The sequence below is a fragment of the Macrotis lagotis genome, chromosome X (genome assembly GCF_037893015.1).
Source record: "Macrotis lagotis isolate mMagLag1 chromosome X, bilby.v1.9.chrom.fasta, whole genome shotgun sequence".
Taxonomy (NCBI): Eukaryota; Metazoa; Chordata; class Mammalia; order Peramelemorphia; family Peramelidae; genus Macrotis; species Macrotis lagotis.
In genome coordinates, this window is record NC_133666.1 from 526,646,738 (window position 1) to 526,672,409 (window position 25,672).

Genomic DNA, 25,672 nt, shown 5'->3' on the forward strand with positions numbered 1-25,672 from the left:
GTTGACTATGTGTTACCCCATTTGTGGTTTTCTTGGCAAAGATACTGGAGTGTTTTGCCATTTCCTTCCTCAGCTCACTTTACAGATGAGGAAACTGAAGCAAACAGAGGTTAAAGGACTTGCCCAAGGTGACAAAATTTAAAAAAGTCTGAGGTCACATTTGAATCTAGGATGATGAGTCTATCTGACTTAAGGGCTGGTATCCTATTCCCTATGCCACCTGGCTGCCCTGGATAAATTGTTTTATTCTTATCTATAAAAGCAGTGGGCAGTTTGAATTCCTGAGGCAACCCACACTTCAACTACGTGATGCTTTGGTATACTAGTAAACTCATTTTTGTCTCATTTCTTGCTTTTGCCTTTAATTGGTCAGGTGAAGCCTGAACAAGGATTTTCTTTTAACAAGAAAAAGTAGAGGCATCTAGAAAATAGGTCTTTCTCAAGGAGTTTGACAAAAAAGGAACGAAATACAGGATGTTAGCTAGCAAGGATTAAGGGATCTAGTATATTAGGTTTTTTTTTTTAAAGATGAGAGATATAGGTGTTTGTAGATATCAAAAAGCAGATAAGAAAGGTTAAGGATTAAAGAAGGATGAAAAAGGCAATCTGCTAGAGAAAAAAGGAGGGATGGATTAAAGATGCCTGCAAAGAGATTTGCCTTGGCAAAGAGAAAGGCATGGAGAGCAAGGAAAGATATCCATAAACAAGTGCATCTCTTTGGTAGAAGCACAAGGTTTAACACTAAGTTGTGTTTTCTTGACTAGACACAATCTTATTTTATTCTTTCATTCATTTGAGAATGGACTCCCCATTTAATCCAGAGTAGAACAACAGTGTAGCAGATGCCACTGCTGATCAGCAAGGACAATAATTGGCATTCTGACCTGTAGGAGAGGAGGGGTTCATCCCACATTAGGCAGATTGGTGTAACAACCTCTTTCTCCCACCCCTCCCCAAGGCTCTCACTATGTCCTGGGTGCTAGATAGTGTGGATACCTGATTGGGTCAGGCCTGAGAACTGTTGAATTCAGCTTCCCATAGTATCAGGGATTACAAGTTGCAAGCACCATGCCCATTCTAAATTCAACCAGACAGAACACATGATCTTAAGATTTGAATTTAAAAGGGTTTCAGGGGTTAATCCAAGACTCACCACCCTTCTTTTTGTGGGTACAGCTTTAAAAATTAACTGGGAAATCAGAAAAAAACTGATTCAGAGGTGAGGCTGGGAATGGTATGATGGAGGATGAGAATGACAAATTCAATGTATAACTTTCAATTCAATTAAAAAATATCTGTCAAGTACCCGATATTTGCCAGGCATTGTTTGGTACTTTTGAAAGACATAAAAATGAAAGTTTCCACTTTCAAGGATCTTTAAGGGAAGTATGGATGGGTATACTATATATAAATACAAGTATATAAAAATATATACAAGTAAACACAGTAATTTCAGAGACAGGAAAAATCTGGAAGAGAGTACTAAGAAATGGAAGAGGGGAGATGGTCCTTAAACTGGAGTCAGGAGTTGTAACTAGCAGGGATGGGGGAGACAGGGTAAAGGGAGGGAGTCCATTCTAGGTATGGGAATGGCCTGTACAAAGACATGGAATTAGAAGGTGGACATCAGACATAAATGAATAAAAAACATTAACTAATTATTGAAATTTTATCTTATTTTCCCAATTACTTGCAATGGTAGCTTTTCAATATTCATCCATTCAACATTGCAAATTTATGAATTCTATTTTTCTACCACCCCACCCCCATCTCATGTCAGCAAATAGTTTGGTAAAAGTTATACATGTACATTCAGATTTAACATATTTACATTTTAGTTATGTTGTGAAAGAAGAATTAGAACTAAGAAGAAAAAGCTATGAGAAAGAAAGGATAACCATAAAAGAAGTTTTTTAAAAAGTGAACATAGTATCATTAACTCTTAATATGTATAAATCACTGTGCTAAGTGCTAGGGTCAGATACAAACAAAAAAATTAAGAAGGTCCCTCTTGTTGCAGAGCTCACCATTTCAATAAGGGAGGCAATACCCACAGGATTCAGTTGCCTCCTAAAGCAAAAAGTCCCCAGTACCTCTTAGGGTCCAGAGTAAGGCAGATATCCATGCCTATTTTTAAATTCATTTACACTGATAAAATAATTTTCTGATGTTTCTCCCTCAGGAAATATACAAGGTCATGATTTTGGCTGGAAAATGTTATTTTATGTCAACAGAATTTGAATAGAAATGTTAAATTCTTAGACTCAAAACTAAGAGTGGTTTTACAGCTTTAGGAGTCTTGTACAGGAAGTGATAAGTGATACCATAGAACTGGATATGTTTTCTGAGGAAAACATTAGAAAGAAAAGAGTACCGAGAGCAGGAACTGGTCTAGCTTGACTGTTCATTAGATTGGATCCTAGAGCTGTTCTTTTGGGAAACTCCCCTCCCACAGCAGGAAAGACAGGCTTCAAAAGTGTTTTGTAAGATTGAGAATGTCCTAAAAGCAGGTCAGAACTTCTGTGGTAGATATCTCCAGTAGGCAGGGTGTCAAGTGGAACTTCAGTTAATAGATGCCCTTGATCTGGATTTATCTTCCCATAGGGTCATATAATCTCATGGTGGTATTCCATTAAGACCCAATGTCATTTTCCTGGGCACTTGCTTCCTTTTTTTCTATATATTGATGAAATTCAAGAACCTACCTTTACTTTCCCCCCACCCTGTCCCATTCTGTCCAGATTAAAAGGAAGACTAGGAAGATGATGCTACCAAAAGTTTAGTCATGTTATAAACTGGTTTCATCACACCTCTAAGCCTAAAGCTAGACAATAAGAATTCCGATTAACTCAAACTCCACCCTGAATTCAGGGATCTAAATTTTGCCGAGGGGCATTTTTTCCCTCCAGCTTGCATCAGCAGAAATTTTGCAATAGTCTAGGCCTAGTATACAGGCAGTCTGATAGTACAGAAATGAATGAATGAAAAAGAGGTGACAGGTTTAATTCCCTGTGGAGGCACAATGGATGCAGGACTTTGAAGTCAGCCTAGGTTCACAACCTGTCTGGGTTACATTAACAGTGTCAATCCCACAATGTCCTCATTCTCCAAATGATGATAATAGTAGCACTTACCTCACAGGGTTAAGATCAAATGAGTTAACTTAAGTAAATCCAAACTATCATTATCTATGACATCCTGTGTGACCTAGGGCAAATTACTAAAGCTCTGAGTCAATTTATTATCTCTACAATCTGCATTACCTCATCCCTTTACCTCATTGTGGGTGTGAGGAAAACTTTGGCAAACTTCAAAACACTCAACATGAGGTGTGATTATTGGAGTAATATGCTGAATTAAGCACCTGGCCTGGAGTTCAAAAGACCTGAATTCAAATCTGCCTCTAAGAGATTTACAAGGTGTGTAACCCCAGGAAAGTCACTTAACCCTATTTGCCTCAGTTTCCTCATCTATAAAATGAACTAGAGAAGGAAATGGCAAACCATTCTGGTATCTTTGTCAAGAAAATTCCATGATGGGACACAAAGAATAGGACATGACTTAAATGGAATAGTTATACAATTATTATTTAGACCTGTGTTGATATTTCTTTTACCTAGAGATCTTCCTCCTCCTCCTCCCTTCCACCCATCTTTGGATCCAAAGAGAGAGGATAAGAACAAACATTCTAATCATGAGGTACAGGATTTAGGAATAGCCTGGAAAGACTTACATGAACTGATGCTGAGTGAAGTGAGCAGAACCAGAACACTGTATACCCTAACAGAACTATTAGATGATGTACTCTGATGGACTCATTCATTTCAGCAGCCCAATAATCAAAGACAATAATAAAAGACTTATGATGGAAAATAGCATCTGTACTCAGAGAAGGGACTGGAGTTTACATGCAGACAAAAACTTACTATCTTTAATGTTTAAAAGTTATCTTGGATATTGTGCTAATTTGTCTCTAATTTTTTTCATTTCTTTTTTTATTTGGATTTTTTTTTCAAGGCAATGGGTTTAAGTGGCTTGCCCAAGGCCACGTGGCTAGGCAATTATTAAGTGTCTGAGGTCGCATTTGAACCCAGGTACTCCTGACTCCAAGGCCGCTGCTCTATTCACTGTGCCACCTAGCCGCTCCCTTTTTTTTTCCATTTCGATTTGATTTTTTTATAACATTAATATGGATCTGTCTTAATTATACATATTTTGCCTGTGACGTTCTGTCAGGGAAGGGGGGGGGGGAGAAAAGGAAGGAGAATGTAAAACTCAAAACCTAATCGAAAAAAATTCTTATTGCAAACTACCGTTGCATGTTATTGGGAAAATAAAAAATTTCCTGAAGGCCCAAAGACCTCCAGGTAGCAAGCATGGGGGGGGGGGGGCTGGGACCCAGGTCCCCAGGCTTCCCATTACCAATTACGCATTCTTTTTTAGGTTTTTACAAGGTAACGGGGTTAAGTGAGTCGCCCAAGGCCACCCGGCTAGGCCATTACTAAGTGTCTGGGGCTGAACTTGAAGTCGGGTCCTCCCGACTGCAGGCCACCCGGCCGGCCCCAGACGCAGGCGTTAAGTCCAGCTGCGGTCCGGCCCCGCACAGCCGTGGGTCCCTCACCCGGCGCCGCGGTCTGGTCCGAGGCTTCCCTGGAGCGGGCACGGGCGCGGGCCACGGAGGGCGGACGCGGCGCCGGGCCGGCGCGGGGAGGGCGAAGCGCAGCCCCCGCCCCCCCCTCCCGGGGCCTCGGGCGGGCGGTCACCGAGCCGGCGCCGCCCCGCAGAAAGGCCCGTCCGGGCCGCCGCCGCAGCCCCGCCACTGGCGCCCCGAGCAGCGGCCGCGCCGCCCGGCTCCGGCAGGAAGGGGAGGAGGCAGCGGCCGCCCGCAGCGGCGGGGGAGGGGCGGCGGCGAGGCGAGGCCAGGCCAGGCCCGGCCCGGCCCGGCGAGCGGAGCCAGCCCCGAGCGCGCCTGCCCAGCGCCCCGCGCCATGGCCTCACGCCGGCCGGGCTCCCCGCGGCTGCTGCCGCCGCCGCCGCTGCTGCTGCTGCTGCTGCTGAGCGGCCCCGGGCCCGGGGCGCGGGCGGAGCCGGCCGAGGAGCCCCCGCAGCCCGGGGGCGCCGCCGAGGACCCGCACGCCAAGCACCTGTACTCGGGGGACATGTTCGCCCACGGCGTCCGCAGCGCCGCGCACTTCGTCATGTTCTTCGCGCCCTGGTAACCCCCGCGGCCCCGCCGCAGCCCCGGGGGCGCCCCCGGCCGCGGGGTCCTGCCCCGAGGAGGGAGCCGTGCTGGGGGCGGGGCGCCGGGCCTGGGCCTCCACTGCTGACGTGGCCCCCGCGGCCCCGGCGCCCCGGGGGGGGGTGCACCCGGCGCCTGGGCGCCCCCCGGGCTCGGAGCACCCGCCCTCCCCTGCCCCGCGCCCGGCCCCCTCGCCCAGCGCCCCGGGGCTCGGCCCAGGCCGTGTCAGTGCCCTCGGTGGGGGAGCGGGAGGGGAGGCCACGTGGCAAGGACTTGGCTGGGGATGAGTGGCTCCGCGGCCGGCGGGCAGGGCCGGCGGGCAGGGCCGACCGGGCAGGCGGGCGGGAGTGGGGGCAGTAGAGCTTCATTCTCGTCCGATCCGGAAATGAAAGATCGAGGGGGTCGGGACCCTTCCCGCGATCCGGGGGGAACCTTCCCGCGATCCGGGGGGAACCTTCCTGCGATCCGGGGGGAACCTTCCCGCGATCCGGGGGCCCGGCCCGGAGGGGAGAAGCTTCGTTGGGAGCCGGGGCGATCTCGCGCCGCCGGCCAGGCCCCTCTGCCACCCCCCAGGCCTCCCGCGGGGCCCCGGGCAGAGGCAGCACTGGCAGCACAGGCACTCGGTCTTTCGACCCCCCACCCCCGGCTGGCAGGGCGTACGGCCTGCCATGGCGTCCCCCTACCACATCTTCTCCCCGTGGATCCTTACTGTCCCGCCCCTAGTACAGGGCGAGATGAGACTCCTCGTTTAATGTCCCTTGTAGTCTGGTACAAGATGCCAGGCTCCTACATTAACTAGGGAATGAAATCTGTTACATTATTGAAACACCAATTGCAAAAGACAAAATCAATTTAAAAGATAGGATCTATCCAAAAATTAATAGACCTTTATTGATTACTGTACAACTACCGATTAGCACGGATACGTTAGCATGGATAGAAGTGAAATAATCCTTTCTGTTCCTTCAAGGAATTTACCTGCTGCATTATGAAGGACCCTTAAACATAGAACCAAAATTTCACTGCCATAAAAGTTTTTGCAATAAAACTTTTTTTTTAGAGGATCTGAATTTTACAATTGGAGAAAGAACAACTTCAAACAGCTGGCCCAAGAAGAGCTGTCTATGCCATACTTTGGATGAATGCCTTTATGATATTCTTCTCATCCTCCCATTTTTTATTCTATACTGACTGAAATTCCATACATTAGAAATTAGCTTATCACACCACCCTCTTTTCCCTCCAAAATATAGCTGCTTTTATAGAAGGCTCATTATTAATTATTCAGTGAGAATTAGTGAAAGAAATTATTTTCTTCCAAAATAGCAAAGAATATCAATAGAGAGGGCCACACTGGAAAAACTACAGAAGCTAGAATAGTGGTGTGGAAGTTTCAAAGAAACGTTTATGCTTGTTTTAAGGAAAACTTCCTATTAGAGCTATCCAAGAGTGGAAATGAATTTCTTTGAATAGACTGAATGGCCACTTGGATATTTTATATTGGGAATTGTTTTTCTGGTACTGATTGTACTAAATAGGAATTTGCCCTCGTCCCTTCCAATATTTAAATTGTATAGGTTGGAGAGGGGCAGGAGAATTTCAAAGACAAACTTTGTCTACCCTAATATTTTGCAGATAACCAGGAAAAGGGGAAGAAAACTTATTTGCTTCCTCCCAGGTCCTGGAACTCAGATTAGCAATGTTTATACTGTAAATTAGCCATGTTGGCAAATTGTTTCTCCTTGAAAATATTCCAAGTTACAAATGACCAACTTAGAAATGAATTTCCATTTGTAACTTGGATGGTACATGTACCAATGAGGTAGAAAAAAATAAGCTACACTGATCAAGACACAGTGCTATTCTAAGAAGAGAATGAATTTGCTGAAAAAAAATACTACATAGAATTTTAAAATTAATAGGCAGCAAGAGCATAGCAGTGACATAAGGCAACTGATACCTTAGTTAAAATAAATTTTTAATCTTCAACAAGCAACTACTTAGTGGATGAGAGAAGAGGATCCAGTTTGAGAACTTGAAACTAAATAATTTATTTTCTTTTGTGACTTTGAGATGTGGATATTTCCCAGAAAATGAGTCCTGAATTTTTTTCTTTGAATTATTCCATTTAGTGTTATCAATTGAGATGTGTGGTTTTTTGACAGTAGTGTTAAAAAAACTTTTGTTTAATAATTACAATGTACTATTGAATAGTAATACAAAATTTGGCACAATTGAGAGAAAATGCTTTATATCATAAAAACTCCCCAAGAGATTTCATTTACGCTCCTAAAAATTTGGAATTGCACCTTGAAAACAAAAAAGCACTTTAAATATTCAAAGGATTTACTATATGATGAAAACATACTGATTTTTTTGTGGATTCATTTTAATCTTATTTCTGAACTCCATAGTACAAGATGTTAGAATCATCTGTCCTCCTTTTGGTGACCTTATGCCATGATATTTAGCTTCTCTGTGGCCAGTTCAGCTGGATAGACTGAATGAAGCCAAGGTAATGGGGATCAGTCTTCATGAGGGTGAATTAACTTTACTCTCTCTTTTTTTGCACAAATAATTCCTCTAAAATAGCTATCTTATATGCTGTTATGCTCTTGATCACAAGAGGAACCATATAGGAGAGTATGCATAGATTAGTGTACATTAATCAACACTAATGTAAAAACATTCTCTGGCTGGTATAGTAGATTTTTACCTGCCTTTCCACATAGCATTAGATAACGAGTTTCCAAGGTGCCATCAGAAGCAGCTGTTAGTCCATATTATTGCCTAGAAAACTTGTCTCGCCTATAATTTAATCATTTTGTTCTTCAAGTTAGTCACTGATAATTTTTCAGGATTTCTTTAAAATGATTGACTATAAACTTTGAAATGTTAGTGGTTAATAAGCAGTTTATTATTTAACTAAATTATAGGTGTGGACACTGCCAGCGGCTACAGCCAACTTGGAATGACCTGGGGGATAAATACAATACTATGGAAGATGCAAGGGTCTATGTTGCAAAGGTGGATTGCACAGCAGATGCTGAATTGTGCACTGCACAGGGTGTTAGAGGATATCCCACGTGAGTAAAAGAGGATGTGTTTGTAACATTTTTTTAAGTTTATTTTTTATTTTTCTTTTAAATTTAAGGTAATGGAGTTAAGTGACTTGCCCAGGGTCACACAGGTAATTATTAAGTGTCTGAGACCAGATTTGCACTCCAGCCTTCCTGACTCCAGGGCCAGGGCTCGATCCACTGCGCCACCTAGCTGCCCCCTGTTTGTAACATTTTTAAGTTTTTCCACACCCATCTGCCAACTAGATGATGTCAAATTCTAAGTTAACCTTTGATAATTTCCTTTGTAGTTTTGTACCAAATAGGTACTAAATTTATGTAGGCATTCCACATTGTCAGAGAAAAATTATTTTTATTGCATCTATTTTATTTTATTTATTTTATTTTTTAGGTTTTTGCAAGGCAAATGGGGTTAAGTAGCTTGCCCAAGGCCACACAGCTAGGTAATTGTTAAGTGTCTGAGACCGGATTTGAACTCAGGTACTCCTGACTCCAGGGCCAGTGCTTTATCCACTGTGCCACCTAGCTGCCCCTTATTGCATCTATTTTAGATATATATATTTTTTGCAAATTATTTAAGAAAATGTTTCACTAAATAGCCATTAGATTTTTTGTTTTGAATGAACATCTTTGAGGCATGAGTTAGGGCTAGCATTTTAAGTTCATCAGCACATTTTCTCTGACAGTGACCTTTTCAATCACAGAATCAGAAATTGAAGAGTTGGGAAGGGTATTTTTGAGGCCAGTGTTCAGTCTTCTCATTTTACAGAGGAGGATATGTAGACTGGGGAAGATTGAGTGACTTGCCCAGGATCATTTAGCAATTTATATATTTTTTTTGGTGGGGAGGTATGGAGGACATCACAATTCATTGAACAATTTTGCTACTAAAGACAGCTTCATTACATGTATTTAAAATTTGGGAAATTTTAGGTGAATCTCCAATCTCAGGGTAAATAGTTAGAAAATGAATTCATCACAACCTGACTTATGTTAGCAAAATAGTAGATAGTTGACCTGTTATGAACAGTAGTATGGAGGACATGACTTAGGGAAATTTGTCTTCTGTGACTTTATATTCAAAATAGATTTTATATTTTTTGTTTTCTTTATGGATTGGGGAGAAGTAGAAGGACAGTCTGGAATTGAAAATAAAATAGAGTGGATTAAAAAAATGGTGATGGACTTTAGGTTCAGAACCCTTAGTTAGGAAGTAAATGGTTAGGATCTTGTTATCTGGGTTTGCTGGTGAAATAGTGTGTTGGACTTAAAAATTAAGAAAATTTGAATCCAGGTTTACCCTTAGCCATGTCATCCTGAACACAAGTTACTCTCTGAAATTTAGTTTCTTCATCTGTAAAATGAGGGAGCTGGATTTGATTTTATGCCTCACAGTTCTAACTCTGTGATCCTGTAATAGTACCAGAGGACTTTTGACTAATTGAGAAATAGAGACAGCTAGATTATGGATTAGATTGAGACCAGAACTTCCAAATTTGGCATTTTTATTGTAGTGTCTGGGAACTAAGTCTCTTATAAATAACCTGCTAGTCTGAGTACCATAATAGCAGGTAGATGTAATAAGTTCTATGGTGGCCAGTTGAATTGACTACCTGCTTTAATTTATCAGAAGGTTGGAGAAAGGCTCAGGGAGAAGAAAATTGATAAATGATTTGATCACATTGATACATTATTTTAGAAACTGCTGTTTTGAAAGTAGTTTTTAAGCAATCTTACATAAAAGATAAAAGCAAAAAGATTAAGGCATCAGCTTTCCTCTGAGCATGAAATGGTCAGAAAAGTACTGGTACTTAATTCTTACAATGTGCTAATAATCTAATCCTTCATCCCACCATTATCTTTTCACTTAAATTCCACGCAAATAGTGCCTACTTTTTAGCTTTGTTTTACCTCTTTTTAGCTTTGTTTTGAGACTAATAGATGGTAAGCATTTTAGACTAGAAATTCTGATTTCTTTCTCTCTCTCTCTCCATATATATATATATGCCTCTTAAAATTGCATGAATGGCATCTACTATGTATGATGTGACAGCTAATTACATCTTATTTTTTAATTTTTTTAAATTGAACATATTCCAGTAATCCCTTGTCTTCATCTCCATCAACTTCTCTTTATTGAGTTTTTTTTAAGAATGTGCTTTTCCCCCTACTCAATATAATAGTAGCATGGTTTTCACCTAACTGTCCTTAAAGTTATATTAGTTTACTCTCATGATCTCAAATCTGTTGATTATTATTACCTCCGATAATTCAACTGCACATCCCTTCAGGAGCAAATACATCTGGTAGAGATGAGATTTCTTCTCTGTGGGAAAGCAGGTTATAGAATATAAGGAAGCTAATCTCTGAGATGAACTATAGTGTTAGGAGTTGCCTTTCAGCAAAACATCACAATTCATTGAACAATTTTGCTACTAAAGACAGCTTCATTACATGTATTTAAAATTTGGGAAATTTTAGGTGAATCTCCAATCTCAGGGTAAATAGTTAGAAAATGAATTCATCACAACCTGACTTATGTTAGCAAAATAGTAGATAGTTGACCTGTTATGAACAGTAGTTAATGTTTTTAGGTCAATTTTGAAATTCATATCAAAATCTAGGAAGTTGAACTTCTCTGAAGTTCTGAAAGATAAACTTTAAAATATTCTTTCTATTGAAAATTGGCACCCAAGACTTTAGGTTTACTATTTGACTTTTTTTTTTTAATTTGGGATGTTTGAATGAGAAATGAGTTATGTTTTTAAAGATTAGAATTATATAAATAAAAAATTTTCTTAACTATCCATTTAAAAAATTTTTGTTTTCTTTAAATAGAAATCTAATATCAAAGTGTATTTGTAATCATTTATGTTCCATGATCAGAAAACATACTTGGTCCAGAGGAAGAAAATACTTGAAGCTATTTGAAGTGTTTTTTGAAAATATATGCAAAAATAACATTTCTTTATTCCCCTTTGTAAAACTTTACAGTTTAAAGTTTTTCAAACCAGGTCAAGAAGCTGTGAAATACCAGGGTCCCCGGGATTTCCAGACTTTGGAAAACTGGATGCTGCAGACACTAAATGAAGAGCCAGCTGTAAGTGTTTAAGAAGTTTTTCTTTCCTCATTCATCAAATTGATAACTTTACTATATAAGGAGTTAGCTTTTGTTTTTCCCAATAGAAAAAACAATTTTACTAAATTATTTCCCTCAGTAGTAATGAAACTGGCCAACAAAGTTGGATGAATAACTATCCTAGGATCATAGATTTATACTAGGAAGTAATCTTATGATTCAATTTAATCCCCTATCTTTTAAAGATAAGGAAACTGGATCCCCTGTGATATTATGTGGCTTAAGCCCACAGAAGTAGTAAGTAGAAAGAAGGAATTCTGAATCCAGATTTGATGACTTCATCTCCAAATGATTTCTACTGTATCATGCCACTTTTCAATGGATAAACTATCTTTGTTCTCATTTAAGAATCACTGATTTTTAGAAGCAAATCATATTATAAGATACTATAGGCTAGTATTTTTTTTTTTAGATTTTTCAAGGCAATGGGGTTAAGTGGCTTGCCCAAGGCCACACAGCTAGGTAATTATTAAGTGTCTGAGGTCGGATTTGAACTCAGGTACTCCTGACTCCAAGGCCAGTGCTCTATCCACTGCGCCACCTAGCCACCCCTGTAGGCTACTATTATAAACTCTAGGCAGAAACTGAAATCCATGAAGACTTCTATGTCTTTCTGCTATCCAGTATGAAAAACTATTGGTATAAAAACCTCAAGCCAGGGCTACTTTCTGCAATTAATATTTCCTGTCATTCTTTCTTCTCCTTCTTCCCAATCTATAGTCCTCTTTGTCGATACACTAATCCAGCCTAATCTCTTACTACCACATCCTATGCGGAGTCTTTCATAATCTGATTATTATACAAACTCATATAGTGATAGAGTTAGAAGAGACTTTAGAAACCATCTTTTCCTGCCCCATCATTTTATAGATGAGGAAATTAAACTCAGAATTTATAAAAAGCATAGGCTTTTAGAAGTGGAGGGATAACAGGAGTCATCTACACCAATTCATACTTGAAATATGAATTCCTTTTCCACCATACAATACTTTTTATAGAGAATCAAAACCCTGTAATTTTCTCTAAAATATAACAATCAAGTTTTGGCACATGTGTATAGAAATATACACTGAGTATAATTTGAAAAATCTACATAGTCCTCCCATTGATGTGCTGAGATGCCCAGTCTTTGTTATAAATTATCATCAAAAAAACCCTTTTCATTGCATTACCATTGATGTGAGATGCTCTCTTTGGGCTTTTGTTCACTTTATGAACTTTGAACACTTCAATAATTAAGCCATCATGGAGGGTCCATTCTCAGATATCCTATGGCAAACAGATTTCCTCACAGATGACTGAGGCAGCTCTTACAGTTTATTTTTGATTACAAAGAATTTCACATATATTATCACATTTAATTTTTTAAAAAATTCTAGTAGATTGAAAATGCAAAAAAGTACTAGCTTTTCATATCATTTTTAGGCATGCCAAAGAAGGTAATGTTCAAATACCTTCAATTACAATCAAGTGATGTTCCTGCTTATATGGGTTGGTTATTCACAATACAAAATCTAGAGGTAATAATTATTACTGAAGTACTCAAAGGAGTACATAATGGAGACAAATAACATGAATTGCAAGATGATTTAATAGGAAGTTATCAATAAGAGGTAGTTGATGTGAGTTGATCTCCAGAGAAGTTATAAATGGCTAGTTTGCACATTCGAGATTTCATTGTCTTTACCATTCATTATGTAAGCAACAGTTAGTAATTACTTTGTTGCTATTTAATAGACACCAGAGCCTGAACCAGAATTGCCAACAGCCCCAGAACTCAAACAGGGACTGTATGAGCTCTCAGCAGCCAACTTCAAGCTACATGTTACAGAAGGTAATGTGTGCATATATATGTTCTCTTCGCATTTGTGGGCTCAGTGGAATGAATAGTAAAATTTATCCCTTTGTGCTTGATTGTTTCCTTCTTGTCCACTAGACACTTCCCATGATTCTCGGTCATCAATAGGTTGTGATCTGTTTTAAGTGGAGAAACTTATCTACACTGTGAAATCTACTTTCTGTTAATATGAATATTATAGATTATATATAATAATATATAAATGAATTTAAAAATATGATTAAGTGACTAGAGAGGGAGGAATGGACAGTGCTTCCTTGAGGGAATTTTCTACCAGAAGTGAGGTAACACTTTCATTTTGACCCTTTGGAGCTCTTCTGCAAAGCACAGATGCTCCTCCCTGCCCCCACCTCTTACTCCTTATCCTTTAAGCTCCATATCTATAGTTTCTTTGTACATATGATGGATGTTGCAGGGAGGAGATTGTTTGCCAAGAACATGCTTAATCTGTGTGCTTGGTAATCATCCTTACATTACCAAGAGATGTACAAATTATCTTTAATCTCATTTAGTTGGAGGCAGATGACACTTTGCTGACCTATGGGGAATATGTAACTTTTCATTTGTTTATTCATACACACAGATTTTTATATATTGTGTGAAGTTTATATGTGACATCCTTGAATATTTGCACATACACATTTTATCTACTGTTTTCATTGAACAAACAATTTTTGTTTTATGGAAGAAATGTGTTTTGATAATGGTGGCTGCAAAAATAATTTTTCTAAAATAAATCTGTTTTTCCCATTGACTTCCATAATAAAGTAAAATATTACCCTGGGGACAAAAATCTTCATGAAGATGATATTGAGGGGGAAGCTAGGTGGTTCAGTGGATAGAATACCAGCTCTGCAGTCAGGATGACCTGAGTTCAAATTTGACCTCAGACATTTAATAATTGCCTAGCTGTGTGACCTCACTTAACCCCATTGTCTTAAATAAATAAAATTTAAAAAATAAAAATAAAGAATAAGTGTCCTATTTTTAAAAATTGAAGATTTTTGTTGAAAAAAGGCTAAAATTGTAATTTGCAATTAAGATTAATTTGTACACACACACCCCATTTGATATTTATTAAATTATTGTGGAATGTTCTACTATACTATTAATATAAAAGGTTAATAAGTCTGCCATATTAGTTTATATAATGAATTGCAACTCAGCAGCTTTCCTCTCTCCTATTGTTCTTTAATATGGGGGCTTTGAGTAACAGATTAGACTTTTTGTAGGTCCTATCCAGTAGAATTTTTGTTATTGTAGCATCCAGGAGACCTCATTATTACCTGATACATTGTATGTGAAAAATGTCTTAGATAGCCATGATGTGGTTTATATTTAGTAGCTCTTTATTTTGGAACAGTCTTACTGTAAAGGTAGTTTACATCATTATTCAAGGAGAGTGTTACTAATAGGCTTCTAGGTGTTTAAGCTTAGCAGTTTTATGTTAGTGCTGACTGCCTTCAAATGCCTTTGTATTTATGGTGGTAAGTGATTTCTCACTAAAGGTCTTATAAAAGAGCTTTTTTTTGTTTGCTTTTATGGTTTTATACTTCATTATTAGTATAAAATAGAGGTCACTGAATTCATTTCCCAGGATGAATGTCTGAATAAAATTTAGGGTGTTAACCTTAAGGATGAATGATAAATTTCCTTTAAATAAAAGCATCCCAGCTTCTTCCTAAACTCATTGATGTAGTTATAATGACATCTCATTCAGGGAGTAGTAGGATAGAGTATTTCTATAGTAGGGCAAAGAATCATGTTTTAAATTTTTTAGTAATTTATTTTTCCTACTCATAATCTAATATCCTTTTAAGAATAATCCTGACAGTTTCATTCCTGGACTGATGAGCTCAGTAGAACCTAGATTATAATATTTCATTTTAAAAGCCACTTATAAGTTTATATTTTTCTTGGTGGAAGGATTGATGGTCATTTTACCTACTCTCTTCTGTTATTAGAATTTTAATAAACTTAGAAGTTTGCTAAGTATTGGAATGGTTGTATTTAGCTTTAACAAATTTGTAATTACATAAACTAAAGGTTTAAATTGCATCCTTCCTTCCTTCCCCCCAACCCCTCCTCTTCCTAATTTCTTGACAATTCTATTAAAGGCAACCACTTTATCAAATTCTTTGCCCCATGGTGTGGCCATTGTAAGGCTTTGGCTCCAACTTGGGAACAACTGGCTTCAAGTCTTGAACATTCACAAGCTGTCAAGATTGGTAAGGTAGGCAAAAGCTCTTCTTAATCTAAAAATATCCCTCTTTTGACAGGATTAATTAAGCAAAGAAGCATATTATGCATTTTATGTATTTCTAGTCACTGACAGTTTATTTATCCCATTTAGTGTGTGTCACCTGAAAATTCACTTTAAGAGATAATGATATATTGGTGAACATGCAGGTTTTTCCCACAATATATAAATGGCTATGGTTGCTTTGTTTAATTGAAAGACATGGCCAGTTCTGAATGAGGAAGACCTGATTACCCTTTCTAAGGAGACATAGCAGAGACTGGTTTAATACTCTGACAAACTTGGGTACTTGCCACATTTGATCTCATCCAGTAGATGAGCTTTGATAATTGGTTTAAGAACTTTATGAGAGTTCAGAAGAACTTTCTGAATTATGAACCCTGTATTTTTTTCTTACTCAACTTTATTGAGAAGTAAGAAAGGATATGCAACTTCTTTTTGAAAATCTTGGACTTCAAAGGAACTTGAGGGTAGTTAAACATAATCAACCATGCAGATTGATCTGTATGCACGAGTAATACTGCAGTGCAAATTACTCATTTGATTTGCTGACCCACTTTCATTTACTAAGAACCAACTGGATTTTTTTTTCCTTTGGCATTTTTAAGTATAAAACAGTGAAGTTTATTTTTAGTTTAGCCCTTTAAATGACTTGATGTGAGTGATTATAACTAATAGAATAAAGAACTTTATAGCATTAAAGAAAAAGAGTCCCCTCAAAAATATAGTTTGAGTTTTGAGAAATTACTCAAAATTTATTTTCAGATACTCAATGATGTGACATTCTACTTAGTGATGAAATTAATTCTGGACTTCAATCTTAATTATAGGTTGACTGTACACAACATTATGAACTCTGCTCTGGAAATCAAGTTCGAGGATATCCCACACTTCTATGGTTTAGGAATGGTGAAAAGGTGAGACTTCACTATTTTAAAGTTCAGATTCTGATTGAACTGGGCATGAATGTGATAAGTGACTTAAGAGTTGCAAGAGAGTCAATAACCTTAGTTTAGAAACTGGGTTAGAAGACTGTATATTGGATAAATGGAAAAAATGAAAAAAATTAATTCAGATCTGTAGGAAATAAAGCCGTCCTATTCAGCTGTCATTCTCATTAATGAGTCTTTTGAATACTGAAAGTTAGCTTGGTCTCCAGTGCAGTAACATGGTAACTGTGCTCTAATCATAGATGCACATCTGACCATACTTTTGGTGGTTATTGGTTACATTAAGATTCTTCTAACCAAATGTCTATTATTTGTTCCTGGTTTATCTTTAAATTACTTTGAAAAAATACCAAACAACATAGAGGAATTTGGCAAAATTCTTACCAATTTTATGACTGCATACAATTCATCAAAGGAAAGAAAAATTTATGTCTAAAAACCACAGCCCAAATATTAAACTCCTAATTATACACCTTACATTTTTGTTTTCAAAAATGCAATTTTTTTATTACTGAATGAGTCTTCAATTGAACCTTTGAGTTGATTTATTTAAATTTGATTTATTTAAATAAAATTGACTCAGTAAATGTCTGTATGATATATCATTTTGTATAGATTGACCAGTACAAAGGAAAGAGAGATATAGATTCTCTAAAAGAATACGTGGAGTTGCAGCTACGGAGTGTTGTAGGGGAAGTCTCAGAAACTATTGAAGCTTCTGAGGCCCCAGAACTTGCTGCAGAACCTGAGGTAGGTACAACAATAACATATGGGAAATTCCATTCTATACTTATACAGCGTTTTCCCTTAACCTTTTAGATAAAAAATAATTTAGTGATCTGAAAAGAATAAATAAGATTGTCATCTATAATAAGACTAAACACTAATAATTTTATTCAACTGGTTTTACATATCTGATTAGTAAATATATCAGTTAAAAAACCAAACTTGTATCTGTATTGGTTAAAAACCTTTGTTTTAAAAACTTGTTAAATGTTGCGAGGATTATCAACTTATATTTACTAGGATTAAGGGATAAATGTATGTTCAGAACATTTGCAATTCTGGGCCAATATCACTCAGTCTCACTTAGTGTCCTTTATTTTTTTGAAGATCATAACATCTGAAATCAATTTTCACCTGAAAATTTGATAATAGGAGGATACAATGGGGCAACTTTAAATCTCTACACTTGAATAAGATAAAGTACCTGCCTAGGTAAATTATACCCTACTTCCCAGGTATTCTGAATTAAAGAACAAAGGTCAATTTACCTCCCAGAATTCCCTGTTCCCCTTTCATAAGTCAAGGGTTCATAAACTGAGAACTGCTATATATTAATTTAAAATTGGTTTGAGAAATAAACAGATGATCTTGCAATTGTGACCACATATATTAGAGTGTATGTGTAATGTTGGCTATGAAAAGTCATCCTAAATTGTGTATAATTATATACTATTAATATAGTCACTAAATACAGGACTCTTTTATTTAGAAATTTTCCACATGTTTAAGTGGGTCTTTCAGTGAGTGACAATATTTATGGACTTTAAAAAATACAGTGATGTTTCACATTGGTTTCAATTTGGCAGTTTATTTCAGAATCTTTTCATTTTTCCATAAAACTTCTGCTTTAGCTACCAACAGTAATACAGAAGGATATTAGTCATTGCCAGACTCAAACAGAACAACCTACTGCATTTTAGCTTGAATCCTCATTGTATATTATCCCATTTTGCCCTCTTGGGGGAAATGAAGACCTGTTTTAAGAGTATATTGAACTAGTCTGATATAAAACTTGTCTAGAGAGGTTCAGTGTAAAATAGACTCACTTATAGGCACTTTTTACCTAGATTGCTCTACCCAGAGCTTAAAATAACTAGTGTATATTTTTAAGAAGGCAATTTGCTGGTAGATAAAATTTGCTTTTCTGAGTGTTTTGGTTCACATCTCCTGTGGTTATGTACCCCAAAATAATTTTCTTAAAAAAAGAGTAGCATTTTTCAGATTGAGTTCTTGTTAATTTAGAAGTAAAAAAAAGAAGCCTGCTTTTCTCTTAGCCAGTATACTATGTATGGAGGAATTGTGCTTTGTATGGTGAAAAGGATAGCACATGGATGCTCTCAGTCATTGAGAAAACAGAAAGTGTAACAAAGCTTAAGGAAGAGAAGGGGATCCCTATGAAATGTAAAAGAACAACTATGGATATTAATTGTAAAGATGACAATGGTAATAATAATAAAAGCTGTTTTTTGCCTTAAAGTTTGCTAATTTGCAATCATCTTCAAAACATCATAATAACGCCAAAGATACTTTCAATTTTTTGAATAAGGCATTCTGTCTTCTAGATTTTCCTGTCAATAGTTCAAATCTTTGAGCATTTAACATCTTATATCAGGCTAGACACCACTCAGGTTCTGTGGCTGCTCCAGAACCAATCCAATTTCTTTCTTTTTTTTTTTTTTTTTGCAAGGCAATGGGGTTAAGTGGCTTGCCCAAGGCCACACAGCTAAGTAATTATTAAGTGTCTGAGGCCGGCCGGATTTGAACTCAGGTACTCCTGACTCCAAGGCCAGTGCTCTATCCACTGCGCAACCTAACCACCCCACCAATCCAGTTTCACTTGGTGCCAGACACAGGGAACTCCTTTGTCTCTATTTACATTCTAGTGTTTGTCAGACTGATGGGGCAGGGCAAGCCTTTGGAATAGTCTGAGTGTGTTGTGTTGAAGCCAGGTAATTTCCCAGCATCTCCTATTCCTGAATCCTGCATGAACTATAATACTATTTAGTTATGCTAAAATTACCACTAAATAGTTTTTACTGTGTATATTGAGTGTGAGATGTAAGCTGTATCTATTTTTATAGCATCTAAGGAGTAAGAATGGTAGCATATTGTGTGAATCATACAGTGTATGGTTTTTAAAAGTTATTTAATAACTGCCATACTCTAATAAAACATTTTGCTTTACATGGTTTTCCTTGATAGAGTGCTGTGCTGTCTCTCTCTGAAAAGGACTTTGATGACACAATTGCTGAAGGAATAACTTTTGTCAAGTTTTATGCTCCATGGTAAGCAGCCATAAATGAATTTCATTAGGAATTAAGTACTTGAATATTTGAAGATATTTTTCAATTCATCTGTCAACACTTTAGATTTTTACCATAAATTTTGTCCCATGTATTGCACAGTTTATAGAGAGCTGTGATCTTGATGTACTTAGGATCTGTTCATGGAAAAAAGGAAATGTCTTACCTACTTGCTATGTTTAAGGGAACAGGTAGCTGTTAGAGAAAACAGCAAAAGTGAGGGAAGGAAGGAGAGAAATGTAGTTCTTACATAACTGAAATGCTTTTTTTTTATGTTCTTTCTTCTAGCTTTGAGATTCAGTTTGTTGTAATATATATACATAGAACTAACCTCAGAGTCTGAGAGACCCAACTTCAACTACCACATTTCCTATCTATGAACCCTGGGCAAATCTCTTAATCTTTTAGTGCCTCCAGACAAATCTCTACAAGTTGCAGAGCAGTTGCTGCTCCATGTTGGTGGAATTTCTTTACCAGAAGTTACTTACTCCAAGGAAATAAAGCCAAACCAAAAAAAAAATTTAGATTAAAAAATTAGTATTATCAAGTATGATTTCCAGCTTTAGTTCATGCTGCTAGATAATTTTGATTGACAGAATAAAAATCAGCTCAAGATGTCACCTTGATTGAATTAAGTTCATCTTTGGAATTCCCATGTTGGGGGTTTCTTGAGGTTCTTGGAGATTTTTTTAAAAATTATTTTTACTTGCGGAGGAGGAGAGTTAGTGAGAAGTACAGTTGTAAGCCCTAGGGAAAACTTAAAGATTTACAATTTCCTCAGCTTAGTTTGATGATGCTAAACAAAAAGAAGTGAATTGGATGAGCAACAAAATGAATTTCAAGTGACTCTTGAATCCAGAATGTTTAAAATAGATATTTATTCTATTCCCAGGTGTGGTCACTGTAAGAATCTGGCTCCCACATGGGAGAACCTCTCCAAAAAGGAATTCCCTGCCTTGACAGGAGTCAAGATAGCAAAAGTTGATTGTACTGTTGAGCGAACTATTTGCAGCAAATACTCGGTAAGTGTAAGTTTAAAGGTTTTCATATAAATCTAGACATTGGTGTTTTGAAATTTGAAGAAAACCAGATGAGTTCATCCTCAATTTACTCATTTTCCTTGTTAAAGTAGGAAACTCTGGCCCAGCACACTACAGATACATTATTTCTCTTTGTCTAATGTTGTTGAAGAACATCTTCCTTTTTTCCTGAGTTTTTTTCTCTTAGATTTTCCTTAAAAAATCAAGAGGGTGGTTTTTTTTTTAAGCCATTGTATTTGGCTTTGACTCTGTTTTAAAAAAGAGAGTTAATTTCTTGATTTGGTTTTTTTAATTTTTAAGAAGAGTGTGTCTAAGAATTGTAAGTGAAGTCCTGGATTATTTTAATTGTTACCAACAATGTGAGAGATGTTCTGCTGTGGTGCCATCTTTGGGACTATATTTTATGTTTCATCAATTCCTTTTTTTTTTCTGCTAGATTTCATCAAGGTTTAATTAGTTCTCAACTAATTTAAAATATATAGTATGAATCTTAGGTAAATATATATATATACTTGTACAAAAATAAAGACTATCACCAGCAAATAATAAGCAATAAATCTAAGCCCACCCTATTTAACTGAGGACTCTGGCTTGTGAAAGACTGTTATCTAATGTGAGTGAACATGACATTTGTCTTCAATTTTTTTTGAAGGGCTGTCAGTTTGAAGAGGAATTAAATAGGTTTGTTCTACTTGACCTCAGGGGGCAAACAAAGGACCCATAGGAAGGGGGTCTAGAAAGGCAGTTTTCCATAAGGAGAGCATTAAAACTGTTCACAGAAGAATGAGTCACCTGGGAAGGGAATGTGCTCCCTCTCCTGAAAAAAACTGGATGGAAAATTTTTTGTTGAATGTGTTGTGGGAGTGAGGTGTTGATTAGGGATGAGTTAAGCTCAGTGGACCTTGGTGGGGTCCCTTCCAAATCTGAGATTATTAGGACATCTACTAAAATATGTGTGTGTGTGTGTGTGTGTGTATGTGTGTGTGTGTGTGTGTGTGTGTGTGTGTATGTGTTTATGCCTTACAAAGTAATAGATCCTGCTTTCTATAACTGTTTTAATGTATGAAAAACCTCTGTTAGCAGTAGCAGTCTTTAAAAAAAATCTTTAAAAGTTTCATAATTATAATTTATCCATTTTATGATTGATGAACATTATCAGACAACTCATTAACATTTCTACCCCTCTGCTTTTTTAAGCTGTTTGGTGAGATTTGCTTTATTGTAAAAATTATATAACTTTTTTTAGATTTTGACTTATAATGATATCAAATTCAAGGAAACATCTAATTAGCTAGTTTGAGAAATGATTGAAAATACTGATTTTAAAATGTTTAATTCTGTATTTTGCATCTTTAAAGGTACGAGGCTACCCAACGTTGTTGTTCTTCCGGGCAGGAGAAAAAGTCACTGAACACAATGGAGCCAGAGACCTTGAAACATTATATAACTTTGTTTTGCGACAGGCAAAAGATGAACTGTAGAATTTCATTTGGGAGTTATTTTTCTGATTGTTCTCCTATGCCCAACTTGTAGGGGTTAATCCATGCTAATGTTACTGAATTTCAAATGGTGGTTATTTGGGAAACTGAATGTACTAAATTTGTGATATCTTCTTTGTGTGTTTTTAAAGCCAACACACTGTACCGATTCTTTATTAGGTTTGTCTGGGTAAATTTCTAACAAATAGTCACTGTCCAAACTGAATATTTTCAGTGGCAGTAGAGCAAAAACTGCCCTTTCACCTTCCTTTGATGAAATTCAAATGGTTTCCTTTAAGACAAAAATAGAGGTGAAGAAAATCAAATTAAGGGAATTGGCAAATAACTTTTGGTTTTAGGATGATTTTGGTCAAAAGCAGTTGCCAAAGTATAGTTTGTGAATTGCCCACAGTTGCTAGAAACATTGGAACTCAAAGAACTCCTGTTGTTGGCCTTTAAAGTAAAACTTTAAAACTTTTTGGTAGCTTGCTTGAAGAAAGAGTTTAAAGATCACACTCTCACCTTTGGAAGATCCTGAATTGCCATCATGCCATGGGATTCTCATTTCTGTTTCATTATGGAAGGTTAGCCAAAATGAAATTGATGGTACTCTTAACCTGTGCCTGAGTAAGATTATGTGATGCCATAATTGTATGTGTGTATGTGTGTCTCTCTACAAGTCAGGTGAATTGTTACTCAAGATTCTCTTGTTTGTTCCTTTTGGGGCAAAAATTACACTGCTTCATTTCTCTTTACTTGAAGCTGGAATACTCTCAAACTTTAAAGTTTGATTATTCTACTCAGAGAGGAGTAAGGAGGGGTATCAAAGAGGCTTTTAAAAAGTATCTGCAAAGCTCTCTTCAGATTTGGAAAAGGGCTATTTTAGGAAACTTTGAAAGTAGCCCTGAGTATATAATATTAATAAAAATTTTTAACTACTTAATGAAGATTCAGATTATATACTTCACCTGAAAAAAAATTAGCAAGTAGGCTTAATTAATCATTCAACTAGGTATAGTACTTAGGTGAGGGGGTAGAGAAAATAACATGAAATACTGCTACAGTGTTCTAAGTTCAGAACCACAACTAGAGTAAACTGACAAGGGCTTTTGCCACAAGGGCACTGAAATTTAAAGGGCACAAAAATTTAACACATCTACTTAAGGTAGATGCTGATTAATTGCTTTTTTCCTGCTTAATTAAGTTCATTTAATTATATATATTATTTTTCACATTATGAATTCACAAAGTTGATTTTAGGACTCATTTTGTATTTTATCCTAAACATACCTTTTGTGCTCCTTGCCCTGTTAGCCAAAAATTGCTAGTTTCACCTTCCCTAAAAATGTAAGTGATCCCTTAAGAGATTTAATGGGAACATGGATACTTTGTACTGCCTTGAAAGATGATTCCATGGTGTTCGAGTGTGCTTTTCTCTATTCCTTCCCCACACCCCTTGTGACCAGAACCAAAGAATTGGTGGTATGTGCATAAATCTTTTTGGAAATAAGAAGCTCCATAGCTAAATTCATTGAAGTTGTTTCTCTTGTGTTATTCACCATGAAATTACTTGTTTATTGAGTGGCCACCTTGTTTCCAGTCCCCTTCTAAAGATTCTTCCCCCCTCATCCTAACTTGCCCATTTCCTGCTTTTTCCTGTTCCAACCCAAGATAGCTCATTAACAGAAAATAACAAGTGGCAAAAAGTCTTACCCATTATAATTATATATTTGTACATATATATGTATATGTATGCAGTTTTTTCCCTGAAACTTTAAAGCAGAGAATTAACTAGACCGTCTTACCCATCTCTGCCTTGAAGGAAATCTTTATTTAAACACATGTGGTTGGTTCACAAATGGTTTTAAAAACTGTCTAGAGAAGCACAATCCTCATGAATGGCTGGAGCTTTGCATCATGAGTATCTTGTATTAAAAAAATCAAAGTGGTACAATTTGTTTACACTGAAACTTTCTAAATAAACTCTTTTTTTTAAAAAAAAGTCTAGTCTTTAAATGATACAGCAAAATGGATATAAAATAATGGCAATAAATTATAGTTTATATTTACAAAAAACTGTAAGTGCAAATAGTTATAGATCATAAATGTATTGTTTAACCAGTTTAACATGAATAGATTTCTTATTACATGGTTGCCCAAAAAACAGATTTTTTAAAAAATAATCTAAGATTTAATCTGAGCTTGACCACCTCCTCTACCTGAGACTGGTTCTTTCTCTTAAACAGTGTAATCACCCAACCCACTTCATAATGTGTGGGAGTACCTTCTGTTCACTTCTGCACAAACTTTCGATTTTATCTTTAAAAATTTTGTTTTGAATCTGGGAAAAAGTACTCTGTAATAAGAGGGGGAAAAAAACCCAAACCTACTTCACTGATAAAAATGGGATACCAGATTCAGCTTTCTATAATTAGCTGTAATTTCCAAACAGGATTCTGTTAAAAAGGTGGGGTATAACACTGTTTTCACAAGTAACATAGTCTGTCAAGAAGAAAACTCTGAAAAATACACTTCCCCTGCCCCTTCCCCCCCACCCCCAGTCCAGAATTACCTCAAAGGAAGGTGGGCCAAGTGCTTAGTACTTACATATATAAATTCAGTGTATGCTCAGACCTAAGGGAAAAAGGATCTAGTAGGAGGATTGAGGCATGGGAAAAGTTTTTTTTTGAAATAAGTGTATTCTCACACCAGCAAAGCTCCACATACATACATACATACATAGTAATTATTCTCTAAAACAAGGCACTTCCAGAACCCCAGGATATGCCTAAGGGTGTTAATCTAATTTTTTCTTGTCATGAATGAATCTTAAAACCATTGACTTGCCTGTAAAATTTGTCCCCAAGATTGTTTACTTGTTACATTTACCTTGACAGACTGATATTCACATTCACTTTACACAGTCAATAATAGCTTTATTCCCCTAAGATTTACTCTTCACTCTCAGGCATTAATATCATGAATAGCTTGATCCAAGCTAATACAAACTAATTTTGGCAGACTTTTCTTTGGGAAAACCCTTCAAACACATTTCCATAGTTAAACCCTCATACCATCTTTTTACACCATATAAAGCTTCCTACAAACCAGCACCTGCTCACATTATTTATCCTGTGAGCAATTTATCAATGAAAAGTCTTTTTTTTTTCCTCATAAGGCACCGACATGTAATTGTTTGACGGCCTATTCAAATACAACCATGTCTCTGTAGCTTTCTCACAGCCGATGTCATCTAGGAATCCAGGAAGGAATTTCATTGGATTTTTACCAGGTGGGATTTTGGCTTCCAGGTCAATGACATCCACAAGCTCTCACCACCATATTTCTGTATTTTTTCAAGATGACATTGGAGTTGTCATCAAAGTAAAGCACAGAAATAGCATTTAACTTGGTAGGTGCACAACATGGTTTAGGAACATAATCAGGATTCATCAGGTGAACCTATGAAAAAAAAAAGAAGTCATAAACTATACTTGTCTGTCATACTCTTAAGTAGAACGTCTGATCTGAGTACTCAC

General features: G+C 37.1%; 2 protein-coding genes across 2 annotated transcripts in view; one reads left to right on the plus strand and one right to left on the minus strand.

The window, feature by feature from the left end:
• Window positions 1-4,980: 4,980 nt before the first annotated feature.
• Window positions 4,981-24,130, plus strand: TXNDC5 (thioredoxin domain containing 5). The gene is made up of 10 exons (XM_074208182.1): window positions 4,981-5,215; window positions 8,176-8,325; window positions 11,314-11,419; window positions 13,196-13,292; window positions 15,434-15,549; window positions 16,407-16,493; window positions 17,142-17,276; window positions 19,515-19,597; window positions 20,508-20,637; window positions 22,014-24,130. Exons 1-10 carry the CDS (start codon window positions 4,989-4,991, stop codon window positions 22,134-22,136), a joined length of 1,254 nt encoding a protein of 417 aa, XP_074064283.1. The 5' UTR covers window positions 4,981-4,988; the 3' UTR covers window positions 22,137-24,130.
• The window catches only part of BMP6 (bone morphogenetic protein 6), a 245,037-nt gene continuing 234,787 nt past the window's right edge, over window positions 15,423-25,672 (minus strand). Inside the window, 1 exon segment of the mRNA XM_074208181.1 lies at window positions 15,423-25,595. Within this exon segment, the coding sequence (XP_074064282.1) occupies window positions 25,446-25,595 (150 nt within the window). The 3' untranslated portion in view covers window positions 15,423-25,445.

What these genes read in the sequence shown, in the direction of transcription:
- TXNDC5 (XM_074208182.1), top strand. Translation starts at nt 4,989, where the DNA reads ATGGCCTCACGCCGGCCGGGCTCCCCGCGGCTGCTGCCGCCGCCGCCG. An exon ending in GTCATGTTCTTCGCGCCCTG is followed by an intron (nt 5,216 to 8,175) that starts GTAACCCCCGCG and finishes ACTAAATTATAG; the next exon opens with GTGTGGACACTGCCAGCGGC. An exon ending in AAGCTGTCAAGATTGGTAAG is followed by an intron (nt 15,550 to 16,406) that starts GTAGGCAAAAGC and finishes TCTTAATTATAG; the next exon opens with GTTGACTGTACACAACATTA.